The following is a 23,770-nucleotide window of genomic DNA, read 5'->3' on the forward strand; positions in this document are numbered from 1 at the left end:
AATGTTGTATCTTTTTCCCCCAACACCACTTTCCATCAATTTGTATAGCAGACCCTTGTGCCAAATTGTGTCAAATGTTTTTTTTTTATCAACAAAGCATGAGAAGAGTTTGCCTTTGTTTTGGTTTGTTTGTTTGTCAATTACATTTACATTTAAGTCATTTAGCAGACGCTCTTATCCAGAGCGACTTACAAGTTGGTGCATTCACCTTATGATATCCAGTGGAACAACCACTTTACAATAGTGCATCTAACTCTTTTAAGGGGGGGGGGGTTAGAAGGATTACTTTATCCTATCCTAGGTATTCCTTAAAGAGGTGGTGTTTCAGGTGTTTCCGGAAGGTGGTGATTGACTCCGCTGACCTGGCGTCGTGGGGGAGTTTGTTCCACCATTGGGGTGCCAGAGCAGCGAACAGTTTTGACTGGGCTGAGCGGGAGCTGTACTTCCTCAGAGGTAGGGAGGCGAGCAGGCCAGAGGTGGATGAACGCAGTGCCCTTGTTTGGGTGTAGGGCCTGATCAGAGCCTGAAGGTACGGAGGTGCCGTTCCCCTCACAGCTCCATAGGCAAGCACCATGGTCTTGTAGCGGATGCGAGCTTCAACTGGAAGCCAGTGGAGAGAGCGGAGGAGCGGGGTGACGTGAGAGAACTTGGGAAGGTTGAACACCAGACGGGCTGCGGCGTTCTGGATGAGTTGTAGGGGTTTAATGGCACAGGCAGGGAGCCCAGCCAACAGCGAGTTGCAGTAGTCCAGACGGGAGATGACAAGTGCCTGGATTAGGACCTGCGCCGCTTCCTGTGTGAGGCAGGGTCGTACTCTGCGAATGTTGTAGAGCATGAACCTACAGGAACGGGTCACCGCCTTGATGTTAGTTGAGAACGACAGCGTGTTGTCCAGGATCACGCCAAGGTTCTTAGCACTCTGGGAGGAGGACACAATGGAGTTGTCAACCGTGATGGCGAGATCATGGAACGGGCAGTCCTTCCCCGGGAGGAAGAGCAGCTCCGTCTTGCCGAGGTTCAGCTTGAGGTGGTGATCCGTCATCCACACTGATATGTCTGCCAGACATGCAGAGATGCGATTCGCCACCTGGTTATCAGAAGGGGGAAAGGAGAAGATTAATTGTGTGTCGTCTGCAATGATAGGAGAGACCATGTAAGGATATGACAGAGCCAAGTGACTTGGTGTATAGCGAGAATAGGAGAGGGCCTAGAACAGAGCCCTGGGGGACACCAGTGGTGAGAGCACGTGGTGCGGAGACAGATTCTCGCCACGCCACCTGGTAGGAGCGACCTGTCAGGTAGGACGCAATCCAAGCGTGGGCCGCGCCGGAGATGCCCAACTCGGAGAGGGTGGAGAGGAGGATCTGATGGTTCACTGTATCAAAGGCAGCCGATAGGTCTAGAAGGATGAGAGCAGAGGAGAGAGAGTTAGCTTTAGCAGTGCGGAGCGCCTCCGTGACACAGAGAAGAGCAGTCTCAGTTGAATGACTAGTCTTGAAACCTGACTGATTTGGATCAAGAAGGTCATTCTGAGAGAGATAGCAGGAGAGCTGGCCAAGGACGGCACGTTCAAGAGTTTTGGAGAGAAAAGAAAGAAGGGATACTGGTCTGTAGTTGTTGACATCGGAGGGATCGAGTGTAGGTTTTTTCAGCAGGGGTGCAACTCTCGCTCTCTTGAAGGCGGAAGGGACGTAGCCAGCGGTCAAGGATGAGTTGATGAGCGAGGTGAGGTAAGGGAGAAGGTCTCCGGAAATGGCCTGGAGAAGAGAGGAGGGGATAGGGTCAAGCGGGCAGGTTGTTGGGCGGCCGGCCGTCACAAGACGCGAGATTTAATCTGGAGAGAGAGGGGAGAAAGAGGTCAAAGCACAGGGTAGGGCAGTGTGAGCAGAACCAGCGGTGTCGTTTGACTTAGCAAACGAGGATCGGATGTCGTCGACCTTCTTTTCAAAATGGTTGACGAAGTCATCCGCAGAGAGGGAGGAGGAGGGGGGAGGGGGAGGAGGATTCAGGAGGGAGGAGAAGGTGGCAAAGAGCTTCCTAGGGTTAGAGGCAGATGCTTGGAATTTAGAGTGGTAGAAAGTGGCTTTAGCAGCAGAGACAGAAGAGGAGAATGTAGAGAGGAGGGAGTGAAAGGATGCCAGGTCCGCAGGGAGGCGAGTTTTCCTCCATTTCCGCTCGGCTGCCCGGAGCCCTGTTCTGTGAGCTCGCAATGAGTCGTCGAGCCACGGAGCAGGAGGGGAGGACCGAGCCGGCCTGGAGGATAGGGGACATAGAGAGTTAAAGGATGCAGAAAGGGAGGAGAGGAGGGTTGAGGAGGCAGAATCAGGAGATAGGTTGGAGAAGGTTTGAGCAGAGGGAAGAGATGATAGGATGGAAGAGGAGAGAGTAGCGGGGGAGAGAGAGCGAAGGTTGGGACGGCGCGATACCATCCGAGTAGGGGCAGTGTGGGAAGTGTTGGATGAGAGCGAGAGGGAAAAGGATACAAGGTAGTGGTCGGAGACTTGGAGGGGAGTTGCAATGAGATTAGTGGAAGAACAGCATCTAGTAAAGATGAGGTCAAGCGTATTGCCTGCCTTGTGAGTAGGGGGGGAAGGTGAGAGGGTGAGGTCAAAAGAGGAGAGGAGTGGAAAGAAGGAGTCAGAGAGGAATGAGTCAAAGGTAGACGTGGGGAGGTTAAAGTCACCCAGAACTGTGAGAGGTGAGCCATCCTCAGGAAAGGAACTTATCAAGGCGTCAAGCTCATTGATGAACTCTCCAAGGGAACCTCGGGGGCGATAAATGATAAGGATGTTAAGCTTGAAGGGGCTGGTAACTGTGACAGCATGGAATTCAAAGGAGGCGATAGACAGATGGGTCAGGGGAGAAAGAGAGAATGTCCACTTGGGAGAGATGAGGATCCCAGTGCCACCACCCCGCTAACCAGAAGCTCTCGGGGTGTGCGAGAACACGTGGGCAGACGAGGAGAGAGCAGTAGGAGTAGCAGTGTTATCTGTGGTAATCCATGTTTCCGTCAGTGCCAAGAAGTCGAGGGACTGGAGGGAAGCATAGGCTGAGATGAACTCTGCCTTGTTGGCCGCAGATCGGCAGTTCCAGAGGCTGCCGGAGACCTGGAACTCCACGTGGGTCGTGCGCGCTGGGACCACCAGGTTAGAGTGGCGGCGGCCACGCGGTGTGAAGCGTTTGTATGGTCTGTGCAGAGAGGAGAGAAGAGGGATAGACAGACACATAGTTGACAGGCTACAGAAGAGGCTACGCTAATGCAAAGGAGATTGGAATGACAAGTGGACTACACGTCTCGAATGTTCAGAAAGTTAAGCTTACGTTGCAAAAAATCTTATTGACTAAAATGATACAGTACTGCTGACTGGTGAAGTAGGCTAGCTAGCAGTGGCTGCGTTGTTGACTTAGTTTGAAAGTGTAGCTGGCTAGGTAGCCTCGGTAACTGGCTAGGTAACCTTGACAATTACTCTAAACTACACAATTATCTTGGATACAAAGACAGCAAAGACAACTATGTAGCTAGCTAACACTACACTAACCAAGTCGTTCCGTTGTAATGTAATAGTTTCTACAGTGCTGCAATTCGGTAGACGGTAGACGTTGGCTAGCTGCTGGCTTGCTAGCAGTGTTGCCTACGTTAGGACGAAAATAGCTGGCTAGCTAACCTCGGTAATTACGATAATTACTCTAAACTACACAATTACCTTGGATACAAAGACAGCAACGACAACTATGTAGCTAGCTAACACTACACTAATCAAGTCGTTCCGTTGTAATGTAGAAACTAATGTAATAGTTTCTACAGTGCTGCTATTCGGTAGACGGTAGACGTTGGCTAGCTGCTAGCTGCTGGCTAGCTAGCAGTGTTGACTAGGACTAGGACGAAAATAGCTGACTAGCTAACCTCGGTAATTACGATAATTACTCTAAACTACACAATTATCTTTGATACAAAGACGGCTATGTAGCTAGCTAAGATCAGACAAGTCAAACCGTTGTACTGTACTGAAATGTAATACTACCTGCGGAGCGAAATGCGACCACTCGCTCCAACAGTGCTGCTATTCGGTAGACGGTAGACGTTGGCTAGCTGCTAGCTGCTGGCTAGCTAGCAGTGTTGACTAGGATGAAAATAGCTGACTAGCTAACCTCGGTAATTACGATAATTACTCTAAACTACACAATTATCTTTGATACAAAGACGGCTATGTAGCTAGCTAAGATCAGACAAGTCAAACCGTTGTACTGTAATGAAATGTAAAGAGAGAAGTTGAGAACACTGGGCTCTCAATTGTGGCTATCAAGGGGGTTAGGGTATGCAGGGTAAATATGTGGTTAGGGTATGCAGGGTAAATATGTGGTCTGTCGTACGGTAATTTGCTAAAAGCCTATTTGACATTTGCTCAGTACATTGTTTTCGCTGAGGAAATGTACGAGTCTGCGCTCTCTCTCTCTCTCTTTTTCTCTTTGTCTCTCTCTCTCTCTTTGTCTCTCTCTCTCTCTTTGTCTCTGTCTCTCTCTTTGTCTCTCTCTTTGTCTCTCTCTCTCTCTCGTCCCCCCTACCTCATTCTCTCGTCCCCTCTTTCTCTCTCTCCCTGGCCATTAGTATTCCATAGACAGGAAGTACAGTAAGAATGTGTGTGTGTGTCTGTACTAGAGGACGACCGATTAATCGGAATGGCCAAATTAATTAGGGCCGATTTCAAGTTTTCATACCAATCGGAAATCGGTATTTATGGACACCGATTTGGCAGGATTTTTTTATTTATTATTTAAAAAAAATGTACACCTTTATTTATCCTTTATTTAACTAGGCAAGTCAGTTAACTTCTCTAGGGTATGTGGGACGGTAGCGTCCCACTTCGTCAACAGCCAGTGAAACTGCAGGGCGCCAAATTCAAAACAACAGAAATCACATCATTTAAATTCCTCAAACATACAAGTATTTTACACCATTTTAAAGATACACTTGTTGTAAATCCAGCCAAAGTGTCCGATTTCAAAAAGGTTTTACGACGAAAGCACACCAAACGATTATGTTAGGTATGAGCCAAGTCACAGAAAAAGACAGCCATTTTTCCAGCCAAAGAGAGCAGTAACAAAAAGCAGAAATAGAGATAAAATGAATCACTAACCTTTGATGATCTTCATCAGATGACACTCATAGGACTTCATGTTACACAATACATGTATGTTTTGTCACAATACATGTATGTTTTGTTTGGTAAAGTTCATATTTATATCCAAAAATCTGAGTTTAGACGGGACGCTACTGTCTCACTTGGCAAAAAGCCTGGGAAAATGCAGAGCGCCAAATTAAAATTAATTACTATGAAAGTTACTATAAAAATCTAACTTTCATTAAATCACACATGAAAGATATCAAATTAAAGCTACACTGGTTGTGAATCCAGTCAACCAGTCATGTCAGAATTCAAATAGGCTTTTCGGCGAAAGCATACGGTGCTATTATCTGAGGATAGCACCATTGTAAACAAAGAGAGATACGCATATTTCAACCCTGCAGGCACGACACAAAACGCAGAAATAAAAATATAATTCATGCCTTAACTTTGACGAGCTTCTGTTGTTGGCATTCCAATATGTCCCATAAACATCACAAATGGTCCTTTTGTTCGATTAATTCCGTCGATATATATCCAAAATGTCAATTTATTTGGCGCGTTTGATCCAGAAAAACACAGGTTCCAACTTGCTCAAACGTAACAACAAAATATCTCAAAGGTTACCTGTAAACTTTGGCAAAAAATTTCAAGCTACATTTTTAATACAACTTTATGGATTTTTTAACGTTAATAATTGATAAAATTTAAGATGGGATGATCTGTGTTCAATACAGGATTAAAACCAACTATAGCCAGCTTTCTGCTCACGCACTTCTATCTAACAGGACACCTAGAGTGACTCGACTTCAAGATGGCCGTACTTCTTCATTACACAAAGGAATAACCTCAACCAATTTCTCAGGACTGTTGACATCCAGTGGAAGCCGTAGGAACTGCAAGCAGGTCGCTTAGAAATCTGGTTTCCCAATGAAAACCCATTGAAAAGAGAGTGACCTCAAAAAAAAAAAAAAAACTGAATGGTTTGTCCTCGGGGTTTCGCCTGCTAAATAAGTTCTGTTATACTCACAGACATGATTCAAACAGTTTTAGAAATGTCAGAGTGTTTTCTATCCAAATCTAACCATATGCATATCTTATCTTCTGGGGATGAGTAGCTGGCAGTTGAATTTGGGTATGCTTTTCATCCAAACGTGAAAATGCTGCCCCCTACCCTAGAGAAGTTAAGAACACATTCTTATTTTCAATGACGGCCTAGGAACGGTGGGTTAACTGCCTTGTTCATGGGCAGAATGACAGATTTTTACCTTGTCAGCTCGGGGATTCAATCTTGCAACCTTACAGTTAACTAGTCCAACGCTCTAACCACCTGATTACATTGCACTCCACAAGGAGACTGCCTGTTACGCGAATGCAGTAAGAAGCCAAGGTAAGTTGCTAGCTAGCATTAAACTTATCTTATAAAAAACAATCAATCAAATTCACTAGTTAACTACACATGGTTGATGATATTACTAGTTTATCTAGCGTGTCCTGCGTTCCATATAATCGATGCGGTGCGTATTCGCGAAAAAGGGCTGTCGTTGCTCCAATGTGTACCTAACCATAAACATCATTGCCTTTCTTAAAATCAATACACAGGTATATATTTTTAAACCTGCATATTTAGTTAATATTGCCTGCTTACATGACTCGTTGCGAACTGTGAAGACTATTTCTTCCTAACAAAGACAGCCAACTTCGCCAAACGAGGGATGATTTAACAAAAGCGCATTTGCGAAAAAAGCACAAACGTTGCACGACTGTACCTAACCATAAACATCAATGCATTTCCTACAATCAATACACAGAAGTATATATTTTTAAACCTGCATATTTAGCTAAAAGTAATCCAGGTTAGCAGGCAATATTAACCAGGTGAAATTGTGTCACTTCTCTTGGGTTCATTGCACGCAGAGTCAGTGTATATGCAACAGTTTGGGCCGCCTAATTTGCCAGAATTTTACGTAATTATGACATAACATTGAAGGTTGTGCAATGTAACAGGAATATTTAGACTGATGGATGCCACCCGTTAGATAAAATACGGAACGGTTCCGTATTTCACTGAAAGAATTAAACATCTTGTTTTCGAGATGATAGTTTCCGGATTCGACCATATTAATGACCTAAGGCTCGTATTTCTGTGTGTTACTATGTTATAATTAAGTCTATGATTTGATAGAGCAGTCTGACTGAGCGGTGGTAGGCACCAGCAGGCTCGTAAGCATTCATTCAAACACCACTTTCGTGCGTTTTGCCAGCAGCTCTTCGCTGTGTTTCAAGCATTGAGCTGTTTATGACTTCAAGCCTATCAACTCCCGAGATTAGGATGGTGTAACCGATGTGAAATGGCTAGCTAGTTAGCGGGGTGGGCGCTAATAGCATTTCAAACTTCACTCGCTCTGAGACTTGGAGTGGTTGTTCCTCTTGCTCTGCATGGGTAACGCTGCTTCGAGGGTGGCTGTTGTCGATGTGTTCCTTGTTCGAGCCCAGGTAGGGGCGAAATTGAACATGTTTCATTATTTATTTGAGGCTAAATTGATTTTGTTGATGTATTATCGTAAGTTAAAATAAGTGTTAATTCAGTATTGTTGTAATTGTCATTATTACATTTTTTTTTTTAACTGGCCGATTAATCGGTATCGGCTTTTTTTGGTCCTCCAATAATCGGTATCGGTATCGGCGTTGAAAAATCATAATCGGTCGACCTCTAGTCTGTGTATCAGGTCCAGGGAATGTATTATGATGCTCGGTGACTTTGTGAGGAGATTAAACAGCTCTCACTAGAACGTCATTCTCTTGTGCTGTGTCCTCTGACGCCTTTATCCCTCTGAGAGACCCGTCTGTCGCTCTGATTAAAGACCTGCCTATTGGTGTTGATACTGAATGTTCTACTTCTTGGAAGTGACTTGGAAAACAAGCTTGAGTTGAGTTGTTTTCTCTCTCGTTTGACTCTCTGATACAAGGCACAGACACACGCAGTTTTCAACTTTTACGTTTTAATGTCACATGCACAAGTACAGTGAAATGGCTCTCTTGCAAACTCAAAACCCAACCATGCAATAATCGATAACAATGTATTACTTATTGTTAATCGTTGCTGTGATGCTCAGTTGTAGTTGCACAATGCACCTGTTGTTGTTTGAATACCTGTTTACACCCCTACCTAAAAACAGTTTTATTAGGTTTCTAATACTAGGTCGTTATAATTAGGGGTTCAAGCAACAAGGCTGGGTGAAACCCTATTGTATTTGTTGGCGTTGATGATTATTATTCCAGTTCTGCCAAAATGTTGTTAAAAGATGCACATTCCCGTGAGATAGTAAGGCCTAGGAGGGTGCAACCTGGCATGATGGTAAAGGGCCAAGGGCCACACGCCCCTCACCCCGTGTAACGTAGAGTTGTGAAATTCAGTACATAGGTCCCTCTCCTCACAAGAAACACATTTGCATAAGAACCTATGAGGTCCGCAATGATGGATTTTCCGCCATTTCGATTTTGTGAAGAACACTTAAAATGCAAAGGTTTCACAACACAATATTTTTCAGGTTAATATGTCAAACAACATGGTGCCTACTGACCAATAAACATTCACGTGGGTGTGGTCTGGCACGTAAATGCATATAAATCTGACACAGATATTTGTTTTGTAATAAAACTTGGTGCAGATGTTCCAAACACTGTCAAGACTCAACATATGCAAGCACATCTACCTAACCTGTAAAGTTTGATTCAGCTTAGCAGCATGGTGACGCTGTTGAACAGGAAAAAACATTCATGCAAGCTCAATGGCTCATAGCGCCCATATTGTTTGAGCTAGAGTCTTGGAAAATATTGTGTTTAAAGACATGGGTACATATATGCTATATACCAAGTGTGGTGCCAATCGGTCCAGCAGTTCTGTAGTCAAAGTAGTCAACATCATTGATAATGGTCCAAAATACATCAAAAGCATATTGCATGATCTGTTTGATGTCGAGTTCTGATATTTGGCAAGCATGGTAAGGAGTACAGAAGTAGCTCATCCTAGGGTGACGTGTCCTGAGGGTGGCACTATTGAGCCAAAGCTTGAACCCTGGCATGGCTGCTTGCAGCTGTATTTTTTTCCATTTAATTTTCAAGTAAAATATACTTGCATGGCATTGCACTCTCTCTCTGTCTCGACACAGTTACCCAGACTCTGTTCCCAGTGTCCACTCCAGTATGTTTGTCTGAACATGTGACAGAGAGGCAGTGGGACAATAATTTTATCCTCATGGAACAGGCAGCGACCCCTGACCTTTACTGGATTAAAGGTCACAGGGTGTGGGAGGGAGGGGCGGACCGGGACCCCATACTGTGGTCTTTGTCTTTAAATGGCACCGACACACAGGATGGACTGAAATAGTCTTTCACTCAGTCTGGCTAGTCGCTCTGGGGTCTGTTATTGTCCTGTGCTCACTTATAGTAAGCTGTCTACTAAATATACCAGTTTTGTAATAAGATACAGTAGGCCTATGTCTATGGTCATGTATAGTCAGCTCAACAGTAATAGGCCTATGCCTGCTGAATGTGGCCTTAGGCACAGTGTAGTAGTAGGTCTATGACTGCTAAATGTAGCCTTAGGCACAGTGTAGTAGTAGGTCTATGACTGCTAAATGTAGCCTTAGGCACAGTGTAGTAGTAGGTCTATGACTGCTAAATGTAGCCTTAGGCACAGTGTAGTAGTAGGTCTATGACTGCTAAATGTAGCCTTAGGCACAGTGTAGTAGTAGGTCTATGACTGCTAAATGTAGCCTTAGGCACAGTGTAGTAGTAGGTCTATGGCTGCTAAATGTAGCCTTAGGCACAGTGTAGTAGTAGGTCTATGACTGCTAAATGTAGCCTTAGGCACAGTGTAGTAGTAGGTCTATGACTGCTAAATGTAGCCTTAGGTACAGTGTAGTAGTAGGTCTATGACTGCTAAATGTAGCCTTAGGCACAGTGTAGTAGTAGGTCTATGACTGCTAAATGTAGCCTTAGGCACAGTGTAGTAGTAGGTCTATGACTGCTAAATGTAGCCTTAGGCACAGTGTAGTAGTAGGTCTATGGCTGCTAAATGTAGCCTTAGGCACAGTGTAGTAGTAGGTCTATGACTGCTAAATGTAGCCTTAGGCACAGTGTAGTAGTAGGTCTATGACTGCTAAATGTAGCCTTAGGCACAGTGTAGTAGTAGGTCTATGACTGCTAAATGTAGCCTTAGGCACAGTGTAGTAGTAGGTCTATGACTGCTAAATGTAGCCTTAGGCACGGTGTAGTATTAGGTCTATGACTGCTAAATGTAGCCTTAGGCACAGTGTAGTAGTAGGTCTATGACTGCTAAATGTAGCCTTAGGCACAGTGTAGTATTAGGTCTATGACTGCTAAATGTAGCCTTAGGCACAGTGTAGTAGTAGGTCTATGACTGCTAAGTGTAGCCTGAGGCACAGTGTAGGGCAGGCTACCAGTTGTGTCCTTCACAAGATAAAGTATTATAATATGTCTAGTTTAGACAAGGTCTTGCTGTTTTTTGCTGTCAGATTGTTTATCTTCCCCTGAGAAGAATAGTGAGCACCCACCCTGTGTGTGATAAACCCAGGCTGCTTGAAGTACGCTGCTGTTATCCAGATCATTTAGTCTAAAGTACTGTTGTATTGTAGTACAAAAGGCCAGGAGTCATCATCCCTCTGTAAATGCCTGGATATTATTGTTTCTTTATATACAGTTGAAGTCGGAAGTTTACATACACATTAGCCAAATATATTTAAATTCAGTTTTTCACAATTCCTGACATTTAATCCTAGTAAATATTCCCTGTCTTAGGTCAGTTAGGATCACCACTTTATTTTAAGAATGTGAAATGTCAGAATAATAGTAGAGATAATTATTTATTTCAGTTTTTATTTCTTTCATCACATTCCCAGTGGGTCAGAAGTTTACATACACTCAAATAGTATTGGTAGCATTGCCTTTAAATGGTTTAACTTGGGTCAAACGTTTTGGGTAGCCTTCCACAAGCTTCCCCAAACAAGTTGGGTGAATTTTGGCCCATTCCTCCTGACAGAGCTGCTGTAACTGAGTCAGGTTTGTAGGCCTCCTTGCTCACAAACACTTTTTCAGTTCTGCCCACAACTTTCCTATGGGATTGAGGTCAGGGCTTTGTAATGGCCACTCCAATACCTTGACTTTGTTGTCCTTAAGCCATTTTGCCACAACTTTGGAAGTATGCATGGGGTCATTGTCCATTTGGAAGACCCATTTGCGACCAAGCTTTAACTTCCTGACTGATGTCTTGAGATGTTGCTTCAATATATCCACAAAAATGTTCTCCCTCATGATGCCATCTATTTTGTGAAGTGCACCAGTCCCTCCTGCAGCAAAGCACCCCCACAACATGATGCTGCCACCCCTGTGCTTCACGGTTGGGATGGTGTTCTTTGGCTTGCCACCCTCCCCCTTTTTCCTTAAAACATAACGATGGTCATTATGGTCAAACAGTTCTATTTTTGTTTCATCAGACCAGAGGACATTTCTCCAAAAAGTACGATCTTTGTCCCCATGTGCAGTTGCACCAAAGTACGTTCATCTCTAGGGGACAGAACGTGTCTCCTTCCTGAGCGGTATGATGGCTGCGTGGTCCCATGGTGTTTATACTTGCATACTATTGTTTGTACAGATGAACGTGGTACCTTCAGGCATTTGAAAATTGTTCCCAAGGATGAACCAGCCTTGTGGAGGTCTACAATTTATTTTCTGAGGTCTTGGCTGATTTCTTTTGATCACCCATGATGTCAAGCAAAGAGGCACTGAGTTTGAAGGTATGCCTTGAAATACATCCACAGGTACAACTCCAATTGACTCAAATGATGTCAATTAGCCTATCAGAAGCTTCTAAAGCCATGACATAATTTTCTGGAATTTTCCAAGCTGTTTAAAGGCACAGTAAACTTCTGACCCACTGGAATTGTGATAAGGTGAATTGTAAGTAAAATAATCTGTTTGTAAACAATTGTTGGAAAAATGACTTGTGTCATGCACAAAGTAGATGTCCTAACCGACTTGCCAAAACTATAGTTTGTCAACAAAACATTTGTGGAGTGGTTGGAAAACAAGTTTTAATAACTCCAACCTAAGTGTATGTAAACTTCCGACTTCAACTGTAGCTAGGTGGGAAAATGTTCTCTGTCTGTCTCTCTCTCTCTCTCTCTCTCTCTCTGTCTCTCTCTCTGTCTCTCTCTCTCTGTCTCTCTGTCTCTCTGTCTCTCTCTCTCTCGTCCGCCCTTTTTCTCTCTCCCTGGCCATTAGTATTCCATAGACAGGAAGTACAGTATTTGGGAAAAATTCACTATATGTATTAAAGTAGTCAAAAGTTGTGCCCAATAGAAATGCATGTTTAATAATGTGTTGTTTCATGTTGGGATCACTTTGATTGTAAATAAGACATTAATGTGCATGTGTCTGCTCAAACGGTCAGAAACAGACTCCATGAGGGTGGTATGAGGGCCCGACGTCCACAGGTGGGGGTTGTGCTTACAGCCCAACACCGTGCAGGACGTTTGGCATTTGCCAGAGAACACCAAGATTGGCAAATTCGCCACTGGCGCCCTGTGCTCTTCACAGATGAAAGCAGGTTCACACTGAGCACATGTGACAGACGTGACAGAGTCTGGAGACGCCGTGGAGAACGTTCTGCTGCCTGCAACATCCTCCAGCATGACCGGTTTGGCGGTGGGTCAGTCATGGTGTGGGGTGGCATTTCTTTGTGGGGCCGCACAGCCCTCCATGTGCTCGCCAAAGGTAGCCTGACTGCCATTAGGTACCGAGATGAGATCCTCAGAGCCCTTGTGAGACCATATGCTGACACATGCACATTTGTGGCCTGCTGGAGGTCATTTTGCAGGGCTCTGGCAGTGCTCCTCCTGCTCAAAGGCGGAGGTAGCGGTCCTGCTGCTGGGTTGTTGCCCTCCTACGGCCTCCTCCACGTCTCCTGATGTACTGGCCTGTCTCCTGGTAGCGCCTCCATGCTCTGGACACTACGCTGACAGACACAGCAAACCTTCTTGCCACAGCTCGCATTGATGTGCCATTCTGGATGAGCTGCACTACCTGAGCCACTTGCGTGGGTTGTAGACTCTGTCTCATGCTACCACTAGAGTGAGAGCACCGCCAGCATTCAAAAGTGACCAAAACATCAGCCAGGAAGCATAGGAACTGAGAAGTGGTCTGTGGTCACCACCTGCAGAATCACTCCTTTATTGGGGGTGTCTGGCTAATTGCCTATAATTTCCACCTTTTGTCTATTCCATTTGCACAACAGCATGTGAAATTTATTGTCAATCAGTGTTGCTTCCTAAGTGGACAGTTTGATTTCACAGAAGTGTGATTGACTTGGAGTTACATTGTGTTGTTTAATTGTTCCCTTTATTTTTTTGAGCAGTGTATTTTGTAGCTACTGAATTTATGAAAATGAACAGTTCATGCGAAAATCCTTCTGGTAAAATGCTGACATTTGGTCATTTCAATTAAAAAAATACCTAAGAAATTGAATTATTGTTATTTTAGAGACACAAAGAACATTTTACATTTTGGGAATTTAGCAGACGCTCTTATCCAGAACGACTTACAGTGAGTGCATTCATCTTAAGATGGTTCTGCTATTGGGGTGCCAGGACAGAGAAAAGCTTGGACTGGCCTGAGCGGGACCTGCCCTCCCATAGGTTTGGGAGGGCCAAGAGACCTGAGGTGGCAGGACGGAGTGCTCGGGTTGGGGTGTAGGGTTTGAGCATAGCCTGAAGGTAGTGAGGGGCAGTTCCTCTTGCTGTTCCGTAGGTAAGCCCCAGGGTCTTTTAGTGGATGTGATCTTCGACTGGAAGCCAGTGGAGTGAGTGGAGGAGTGGGGTGACATGGCTCTCACCATCATCATTAATCAAATCAAGTTTATTTTATATAGCCCTTCGTACATCAGCTAATATCTCGAAGTGCTGTACAGAAACCCAGCCTAAAACCCCCAAACAGCAAGCAATGCAGGTGTAGAAGCACGGCGGCTAGGAAAAACTCCCTAGAAGGGCCAAAACCTAGGAAGAAACCTAGAGAGGAACCAGGCTATGAGGGGTGGCCAGTCCTCTTCTGGCTGTGCCGGGTGGAGATTATAACAGAACATGGCCAAGATGTTCAAATGTTCATAAATGACCAGCATGGTCAAATAATAATCAGAAGTAAATGTCAGTTGGCTTTTCATAGCCGATCATTAAGAGTATCTCTACCGCTCCTGCGGTCTCTAGAGAGTTGAAATCAGCAGGTCTGGGACAGGTAGCACGTCCGGTGGACAGGTCAGGGTTCCATAGCCGCAGGCAGAACAGTTGAAACTGGAACAGCAGCAAGGCCAGGTGGACTGGGGACAGCAAGGAGTCATCATGCCCGGTAGTCCTGACGCATGGTCCTAGGGCTCAGGTCCTCCGAGAGAGAGAGAAAGAAAGAGAGAAGGAGAGAATTAGAGAGAGCATACTTAAATTCACACAGGACACCGGATAAGACAGGAGAAGTACTCCAGATATAACCAACTGACCCTAGCCCCCCGACACATAAACTACTGCAGCATAAATACTGGAGGCTGAGACAGGAGGGGTCAGGAGACACTGTGGCCCCATCCGATGATACCCCCAGACAGGGCCAAACAGGAAGGATATAACCCCACCCACTTTGCCAAAGCACAGCCCCTACACCACTAGAGGGATATCTTCAACCACCAACTTACCATCCTGAGACAAGGCCGAGTATAGCCCACAAAGATCTCCACCACAGCACAAACCAAGGGGGGGCGCCATTAACATTATTTACATCATTCAAATTCACCAAATCATTTTGTTCATAAGCGTTATAAGGCTTATGAACAAAATGGTTTGTTTAATGATGATGGTGAGAGCCCAGTAACAAATGGACTCCCATCCCTTTCATCATAGAGACTATTGTTACTTCCACCTCAAACTCAACCTCAACAAGACCTGCCCGCTCAAGACCTGCCCGTTCAAGACCTGCCCGTTCAAGACCTGCCCGTTCAAGGCCTGCCCGCTCAAGGCCTGCCCGCTCAAGACCTGCCCGCTCAAGACCTGCCCGCTCAAGACCTGCCCGCTCAAGGCCTGCCCGCTCAAGACCTGCCCGTTCAAGACCTGCCCGTTCAAGACCTGCCCGTTCAAGGCCTGCCCGCTCAAGGCCTGCCCGCTCAAGACCTGCCCGCTCAAGGCCTGCCCGCTCAAGACCTGCCCGTTCAAGACCTGCCCGTTCAAGACCTGCCCGTTCAAGGCCTGCCCGCTCAAGGCCTGCCCGCTCAAGACCTGCCCGCTCAAGGCCTGCCCGCTCAAGGCCTGCCCGCTCAAGACCTGCCCGCTCAAGACCTGCCCGTTCAAGACCTGCCCGCTCAAGGCCTGCCCGCTCAAGACCTGCCCGTTCAAGGCCATTAAACGTCCTGAATAATAGAGAGGGGAAATACCTTGGTTGTTCGCTCAATAGCCAGGGCTGTGTCCAATCCGAGGCACATAAACATATGAAAACATTAACTCATTACCTTGATGACTTCTCTGTTAAATCTTCTAGACCCTGCTGCAAATCAAGCAGACAACAGCAGATAATCAACACAAATTTAGGGGTATTGGATTGGATCTTCACTGATGCAGCAGCTGCTTTTGCATCGTGTGCTATAGGCCAATCCCACAGCTGGTTGTCACTTGACTGTCATTCAGAAAAATATTTCCTCGATCAGCTGATGATGGTTGCCAATATCACTAGGCCTAACTAAACAGCTGGATACCAAATACGCACACAAAAAATAGGTATATTAGTCTACGCATAGCCTATTGAAGAACAACGCAAGTTAGGTGACTCTTTTGGTTAGAATAATTCGATTTTGCAATCGCATGCATCATTTTGGATTTGTGTGCTCGTGAAAACTGTTTTAATGACTTTTGTCCCGCTGAGTGTGCAAAGCTGTCAACAAGGCAAAGGGTGGCTACTTTGAAGAATCTGAAATATAAAATATATTTTGATTTGTTTAACACTTTTTTGGTTACTACATGATTCCATATGTGTTATTTCATAGTTTTGATGTCTTCACTATTATTCTACAATATAGAAAATAGTAAAAAATAAAGAAAAACCCTTGGATGAGTAGGTGTGTCCAAACTTTTGACTGGTATATGTATATACCAGTATACTGTATATATATAGTGCCTTCAGAAAGTATTCATACCCCTTGACTTATTCATACCCCTTGACTTATTCCACATTTTGTTGTGTTACAGCCTGGATTATGTTTTTTTAATGTTTTTTTCACACAATACCCCATAATGACAAATTGAAAACATAATTTTAGATTTTTTTGCTAGTTTATTGAAAATGAAATACAGAAATATCCAATTTACATAAGTATTCATACTGAGTCATTACTTTGTAGAAACACCTTTGTCAGCGATTACAGCTGTGAGTCTTTCTGGGTAATAAATCCCTTAGAGTTTTCCACACCTAGATTGTCCAAAATTTACCCATTATTCTTTTCAAACTCTGTCAAATTGTTTGTTGATCATTGCTACACAACCATTTGCAGGTCTTGCCATAGAGTATCAAGTAGATTTAAGTCAAAACAGTAACTTGGCCTCTCAGGAATATTCACTGTCTTCTTGGTAAGCAACTCTAGTATAGATTTGGCCTTGTGTTTTAGGTTATTGTCCTGCTGAAATTCATGCTACTTATTATGTGACTTGTTAAGCAAATACTCCTGAACTTATTTAGGCTTGCCATGACAAAGGGCTTGAATACTTATTGACTCAAGACATTTCAGCTGTTCATATTTAATTCATGTGTAAACAATTCTAAAAACATATTTATACTTTGAGTTTATGAGGTTTTGTGTGCAGGACAGTGACAAACAATCTAATTTTAATACATTTTAATTTCAGGCCGTAACACAACAACATTTGGAAAAAGTCAAAGGGTGTGAATACCGTCCAAAATATAAGCAAAATGTAAATTAATCAATTTTTCCTATGACCAGATTAATACCTCTCAGTACCTCCTATGACCAGGTTAATACCTCTCAGTACCTCCTATGACCAGGTTAGTACCGCTCAGTACTTCCTATGACCAGGTAAATACCTCTCTGTACCTCCTATGACCAGGTTAATACCTCTCAGTACCTCCTATGACCAGGTTAATACCTCTCAGTACCTCCTATGACCAGGTTAGTACCGCTCAGTACTTCCTATGACCAGGTAAATACCTCTCAGTACCCCCTATGACCAGATTAATACCTCTCAGTACCTCCTATGACCAGGTTAATACCTCTCAGTACCCCCTATGATCAGGTCAATACCTCACAGTATCTCCTATGATCAGGTCAATACCTCTCAGTACCTCCTATGACCAGGTTAATACCTCTCAGTACCCCCTATGATCAGGTCAATACCTCACAGTATCTCCTATGATCAGGTCAATACCTCTCAGTACCTCCTATGACCAGGTGAATACCTCAGTTCCTCCTATGACCAGGATAATACCTCTCAATACCTTCTATGGCCAGGTTAATACCTCAGTACCTCCTATGACCAAGTTAATACCTCTCTGTACCTCCTATGACCAAGTTAATACCTCTCTGTACCTCCTATGACCAGGTTAATACTTCTCTGTACCTCCTATGACCAGGTTAATACCTCTCTGTACCTCCTATGACCAGGTTAATACCTCAGTACATCCTATGGCCAGGTTAATACCGCAGTACATCCTATGACCAGGTTAATACCTCAGTACCTCCTATGACCAGGTTAATACCTCTCAGTACATCCTATGGCCAGGTTAATACCTCAGTACATCCTATGGCCAGGTTAATACTTCTCAATACCTCCTATGACCAGGTTAATACCTCTCAGTACCTCCTATGACCAGGTTAATACCTCTCAGTACCTTCTATGACCAGGTTAATACCTCTCAGTACCTTCTATGACCAGGTTAATACCTCTCAGTACCTTCTATGACCAGGTTAATACCTCTCAGTACCTTCTATGACCAGGTTAATACCTCTCAGTACCTTCTATGACCAGGTTAATACCTCTCAGTACCTTCTATGACCAGGTTAATACCTCAGTACCTCCTATGACCAGGTTAATACCTCAGTACCTTCTATGACCAGGTTAATACCTCTCAGTACCTCCTATGACCAGGTTAATACCTCTCAGTACCTTCTATGACCAGGTTAATACCTCTCAGTACCTCCTATGACCAGGTTAATACCTCTCAGTACCTTCTATGACCAGGTTAATACCTCTCAGTACCTTCTATGACCAGGTTAATACCTCAGTACCTCCTATGACCAGGTTAATACCTCAGTACCTTCTATGACCAGGTTAATACCTCAGTACCTTCTATGACCAGGTTAATACCTCTCAGTACCTCCTATGACCAGGTTAATACCTCAGTACCTCCTATGACCAGGTTAATACCTCAGTACCTTCTATGACCAGGTTAATACCTCAGTACCTCCCAGTTGGCTCCTGGTTTTGTTTCCTAACGCTATTATAAGGTTATTACAGTGTTATTGTCTGTCTGCTCTGGATTGTTTCGTAATGTTGTTTATTGTCTGAGAGGAGCTCAAGTTGAGGAAATGAGTCTTGCTGACATCGTCTGGTCTGGTCTGCTGCTCAGGCAGGTAACTGGAAGCAGGCCTTGACACGTTCCTCACACTCAACCCCCCTCTTTTTCACCCTCTTTCTGCTCTCTTTCTGCTTAACTCTGCTCTCTCTCTATCTTTCTGTCTATCTCTTTGTCTTATTTAACCTTTATTTAGGCAGGGGAGTTCCCATTGGGACCAAAGTCTCTTTCTCTCAACCAACTCAGCTTGAGAAAGTTACATCCTAGTTACAATGCTAATTACAATGTCATTGCCAACATGGGTGGTAGTTTGCCAAACTCTTGGTTGGCAGCCCGGGGTCTGTTGTCCTGCTAGTCTACCCACGCAGTAGTGCCAGCTCAGGCATTCCGGAGGCCCCATTCCCTCCATCTGTCCCTCCGTTCCTTCCACCTCCCTGCCTGGCATCTAAATCTGCTCTCCTGATCACATGGTGGGACCAAAGAAAAGGGGAAAAACCCTCCTTTAAGCCCAGGATTTCTCCTGGGCTTAAAGGAGAGAACAATCCTACATGTTTCTTGCCTCTCAGAAGTCAGTGTTGTAATGTGATCCAGGATAGAACCTGTCGGTCCGCCTGGCTTGACCTTGACCCTTACGCTGCCCCTTACACTGACCCTGACGCTGCCCTTTACCCTGCCCCTTACACTGACCCTGACGCTGCCCCTTACACTGACCCTGACTCTGACCCTTACACTGACCCTGACTCTGACCCTTACCCTGCCCCTTACCCTGCCCCTTACACTGACCCTTACACTGACCCTGACGCTGCCCCTTACACTGACCCTGACTCTGACCCTTACCCTGCCCCTTACACTGACCCTTACACTGACCCTGACTCTGACCCTTACCCTGCCCCTTACACTGACCCTGACTCTGCCCCTTACACTGACCCTGACTCTGACCCTTACACTGACCCTGACTCTGACCCTTACCCTGACTCTGACCCTTACTCTGACCCTTACCCTGCCCCTTACACTGACCCTGACTCTGACCCTTACCCTGCCCCTGACTCTGACCCTTACACTGACCCTGACTCTGACCCTTACCCTGCCCCTTACTCTGACCCTTACACTGACCCTGACTCTGACCCTTACCCTGCCCCTTACACTGACCCTGACTCTGACCCTTACACTGACCCTGACTCTGACCCTTACCCTGCCCCTTACACTGACCCTGACTCTGACCCTTACACTGACCCTGACTCTGACCCTTACTCTGACCCTTACCCTGCCCCTTACACTGACCCTGACTCTGACCCTTACCCTGCCCCTTACACTGACCCTGACTCTGACTCTGACCCTTACGCTGCCCCTTACACTGACCCTGACTCTAACCCTTACCCTGACCCTGACTCTGACCCTTACTCTGACCCTTACCCTGCCCCTTACACTGACCCTGACTCTGACCCTTACCCTGCCCCTTACACTGACCCTGACTCTGACCCTTACCCTGACTCTGACCCTTACTCTGACCCTTACCCTGCCCCTTACACTGACCCTGACTCTGACCCTTACCCTGCCCCTTACACTGACCCTGACTCTGACCCTTACCCTGCCCCTTACACTGACCCTGACTCTGACCCTTACACTGACCCTGACCCTTACCTTGCCCCTTACACTGACCCTTACCCTGCCCCTTACCCTGCCCCTGACTCTGCCCCTTACACTGACCCTGACTCTGACCCTTACCCTGCCCCTTACCCTGACTCTGACACTTACCCTGCCCCTTACCCTGCCCCTTACCCTGACTCTGCCCCTTACCCTGCCCCTTACCCTGCCCCTTACCCTGCCCCTTACACTGACCCTTACACTGACCCTGACTCTGCCCCTTACCCTGCCCCTTACCCTGACTCTGCCCCTTACCCTGCCCCTTACCCTGCCCCTTACACTGACCCTTACACTGCCCCTTACACTGACCCTTACACTGACCCTTACCCTGCCCCTTACCCTGCCCCTTACCCTGCCCCTTACCCTGCCCCATACCCTGCCCCTTACCCTGCCCCATACCCTGCCCCTGACTCTGACCCTGACCCTTACCCTGACCCTTACCCTGCCCCTTACTCTGACCCTGCCCCTTACCCTGCCCCTTATTCTGACCCTTACCCTGCCCCTTACTCTGACCCTGCCCCTTACCCTGACCCTTAGACTGACCCTGACCCTTACCCTGCCCCTTACCCTGCCCCTTAGCCTGCTCCTTACGCTGCCCCTTACCCTACCCCTTACCCTTACACTGACCCTGACTCTGACCCTTACACTGCCCCTTACCCTGCCCCTTACCCTGACTCTGCCCCTTACCCTGTCCCTTACCCTGACCCTGACTCTGACCCTTACCCTGCCCCTTACCCTGACTCTGACACTTACCCTGCCCCTTACCCTGCCCCTTACCCTGACTCTGACCCTTACCCTGCCCCTTACCCTGACTCTGCCCCTTACCCTGCCCCTTACACTGCCCCTTACACTGACCCTTACCCTGCCCCTTACACTGACCCTTACCCTGCCCCTTACCCTACCCCATACCCTGCTCCATACCCTGCCCCTTACACTGACCCTTACCCTGCCCCTTACCCTGCCCCATACCCTGCTCCTTACCCTGACCCTTACCCTGACCCTTACCCTGCCCCTTACTCTGACCCTGCCCCTTACCCTGACCCTTACCCTGCCCCTTACTTTGACTCTGCCCCTTACCCTGACCCTTACACTGACCCTTACACTGACCCTTACCCTGCCCCTTACCCTGCTCCTTACGCTGCCCCTTACCCTACCCCTGACCCTTACCCTGACCCTGACCCTTACACTGACCCTTACCCTGACCCTTACACTGACCCTTACCCTACCCATTTCCCTGACCCTTACCCTGCCCATTTCCCTGCTCCTTACCCTGCTCCTTACCCTGACCCTTACACTGACCCTTACCCTGCCCATTTCCCTGACCCTTACCCTGACCATTTCCCTGACCCTTACCCTGCCCATTTCCCTGACCCTTACCCTGACCATTTCCCTGACCCTTACCCTGCCCATTTCCCTGACCCTTACCCTGACCATTTCCCTGACCCTTACCCTGCCCATTTCCCTGACCCTTACCCTGCTCCTTACCCTGACCCTTACACTGACCCTTACCCTGCCCATTTCCCTGACCCTTACCCTGCCCATTTCCCTTACCCTGACCCTTACCCTGCCCATTTCCCTGACCCTTACCCTGCTCCTTACCCTGCCCATTTCCCTGACCCTTACCCTGCTCCTTACCCTGACCCTTACACTGACCCTTACCCTGACCCTTACCCTGACCCTTACCCTGCCCATTTCCCTGACCCTTACCCTGCTCCTTACCTTGCACCTGACCCTTACCCTGCCCCTGACCCTTACCCTGACCCTGCCCACCCCTCAACTCACACAGTGGCTGCATCCCAATTGACACCCTATTATCTATTTAGAAAAATGCACTACTGGTCAACAGTAGTGCACTATATAGGGGATAGGGTGCCATTTGGGATGCAGGAGGCTTCAGCCCATTGTTCTGCCCACCCACAGACAGGCCACAGCACTGAGCACGGCAGGACAGACAGACAGACAGGCAGAATGGCCACAGCACTGAGCACTGCAGGACAGACAGACAGACAGGCCACAGCACTGAGCACTGCAGGACAGACAGGCAGACAAGCCACAGCACTGAGCACTGCAGGACAGACATGCAGACAGGCCACAGCACTGAGCACTGCAGGACAGACAGACAAACAAGCCACAGCACAGTACTGCAAGACAGACAGGCCACAGCACTGCAAGACAGGCAGGCTACAGCACTGAGCACTGCAGGACAGGCAGACAGACCGGCCACAGCACTGAGCACTGCAAGACAGACAGGCAGGCCACAGCACTGCAGGACAGGCAGACAGACCAGCCACAGCACTGCAGGACAGGCAGACAGACCAGCCACAGCACTGAGCACTACAGGACAGGCAGACAGACAGGCCACAGCACTGAGCACTGTAGGGCAGGCAGACAGACAGGCCACAGCACTGAGCACTGTAGGACAGGCAGACAGACAGGCCATAGCACTGAGCACGGCAGGACAGACAGACAGGCAGAATGGCCACATCACTGAGCACTGCAGGACAGACAGACAGGCCACAGCACTGAGCACTGCAGGACAGACAGGCAGACAGGCCACAGCACTGCAGGACAGACAGGCAGACAGGCCACAGCACTGAGCACTGCAGGACAGACAGACAAACAAGCCACAGCACTGCAAGACAGACCGGCCACAGCACTGAGCACTGCAAGACAGACAGGCAGGCCACATCACTGCAGGACAGGCAGACAGGCAGGCCACAGCACTGCAGGACAGGCAGACAGGCAGGCCACAGCACTGCAGGACAGGCAGACAGACAGGCCACAGCACTGAGCACTGCAGGACAGACAGGCAGACAGGCAGGCCACAGCACTACAGGACAGACAGACCCTTATTATCTGTTCTGTTGACTTCCTGTCTGTCTGTATGTCTGTCTCTCTATTGCTATTTCTCTCTCTCTCTCTCTTTCTCTCTCTGTCTCTCTCTTTCTCTCTTTGTCTCTTTCTCTCTCTCTGTCTTTCTCTCTCTCTCTCTGTTTCTCTCTCTCTCTCTCTGTCGCTCTCTCTCTCTGTTTCTCTCTCTCTCTCTCTCTTCTCTTCCTTCCTCTTTACCCTGAGTTGCCTTATTGCTATTATAAAGTGATTACCAACAGAATTAGAGCAGTAAAAAGAAATGCTTTCAGCACACCAGCATTCAGTTCTCGAACCACCCAGTTTATAATACCTTTTAACCCATGTCTGAGCCGGGGTTATTGTTTGTTGATCCAAAGGTAAGCTTGCTAGATTGGCTGTTGGTGTGTAGTGGTGTGTAGTGAAACCAGCTTTCAAACATCTTCACACCAGGTCTACATTGACCGCTTCACATCCTGCTCTTTGTGTCTGAACAGACTGAACTGGTCTGACTGACCACACTA

The 23,770-nt window shown here is 46.8% G+C and overlaps 2 protein-coding genes across 2 annotated transcripts in view; both read left to right on the top strand.

Annotated features, from left to right (window-relative positions):
* The window catches only part of LOC120039065 (NEDD4-binding protein 3-A-like), a gene marked incomplete at its 3' end in the record, with an annotated part of 78,568 nt that overhangs the window by 5,825 nt on the left and 48,973 nt on the right, over nt 1-23,770 (top strand). The gene's annotated exons all lie outside the window — the stretch shown is intronic.
* LOC120039064 (extensin-2-like) overlaps nt 18,769-23,770 on the top strand; it is a 28,738-nt gene continuing 23,736 nt past the window's right edge. The window contains exons 1-3 of the mRNA XM_038984590.1: nt 18,769-18,813; nt 19,347-20,897; nt 20,979-22,184. Of these exons, the coding sequence (XP_038840518.1) occupies nt 18,769-18,813; nt 19,347-20,897; nt 20,979-22,184 (2,802 nt within the window). The remainder of the gene's footprint in view (nt 18,814-19,346; nt 20,898-20,978; nt 22,185-23,770) is intronic.

This window comes from Salvelinus namaycush, unplaced genomic scaffold, assembly GCF_016432855.1.
Source record: "Salvelinus namaycush isolate Seneca unplaced genomic scaffold, SaNama_1.0 Scaffold25, whole genome shotgun sequence".
Lineage (NCBI taxonomy): Eukaryota > Metazoa > Chordata > Actinopteri > Salmoniformes > Salmonidae > Salvelinus > Salvelinus namaycush.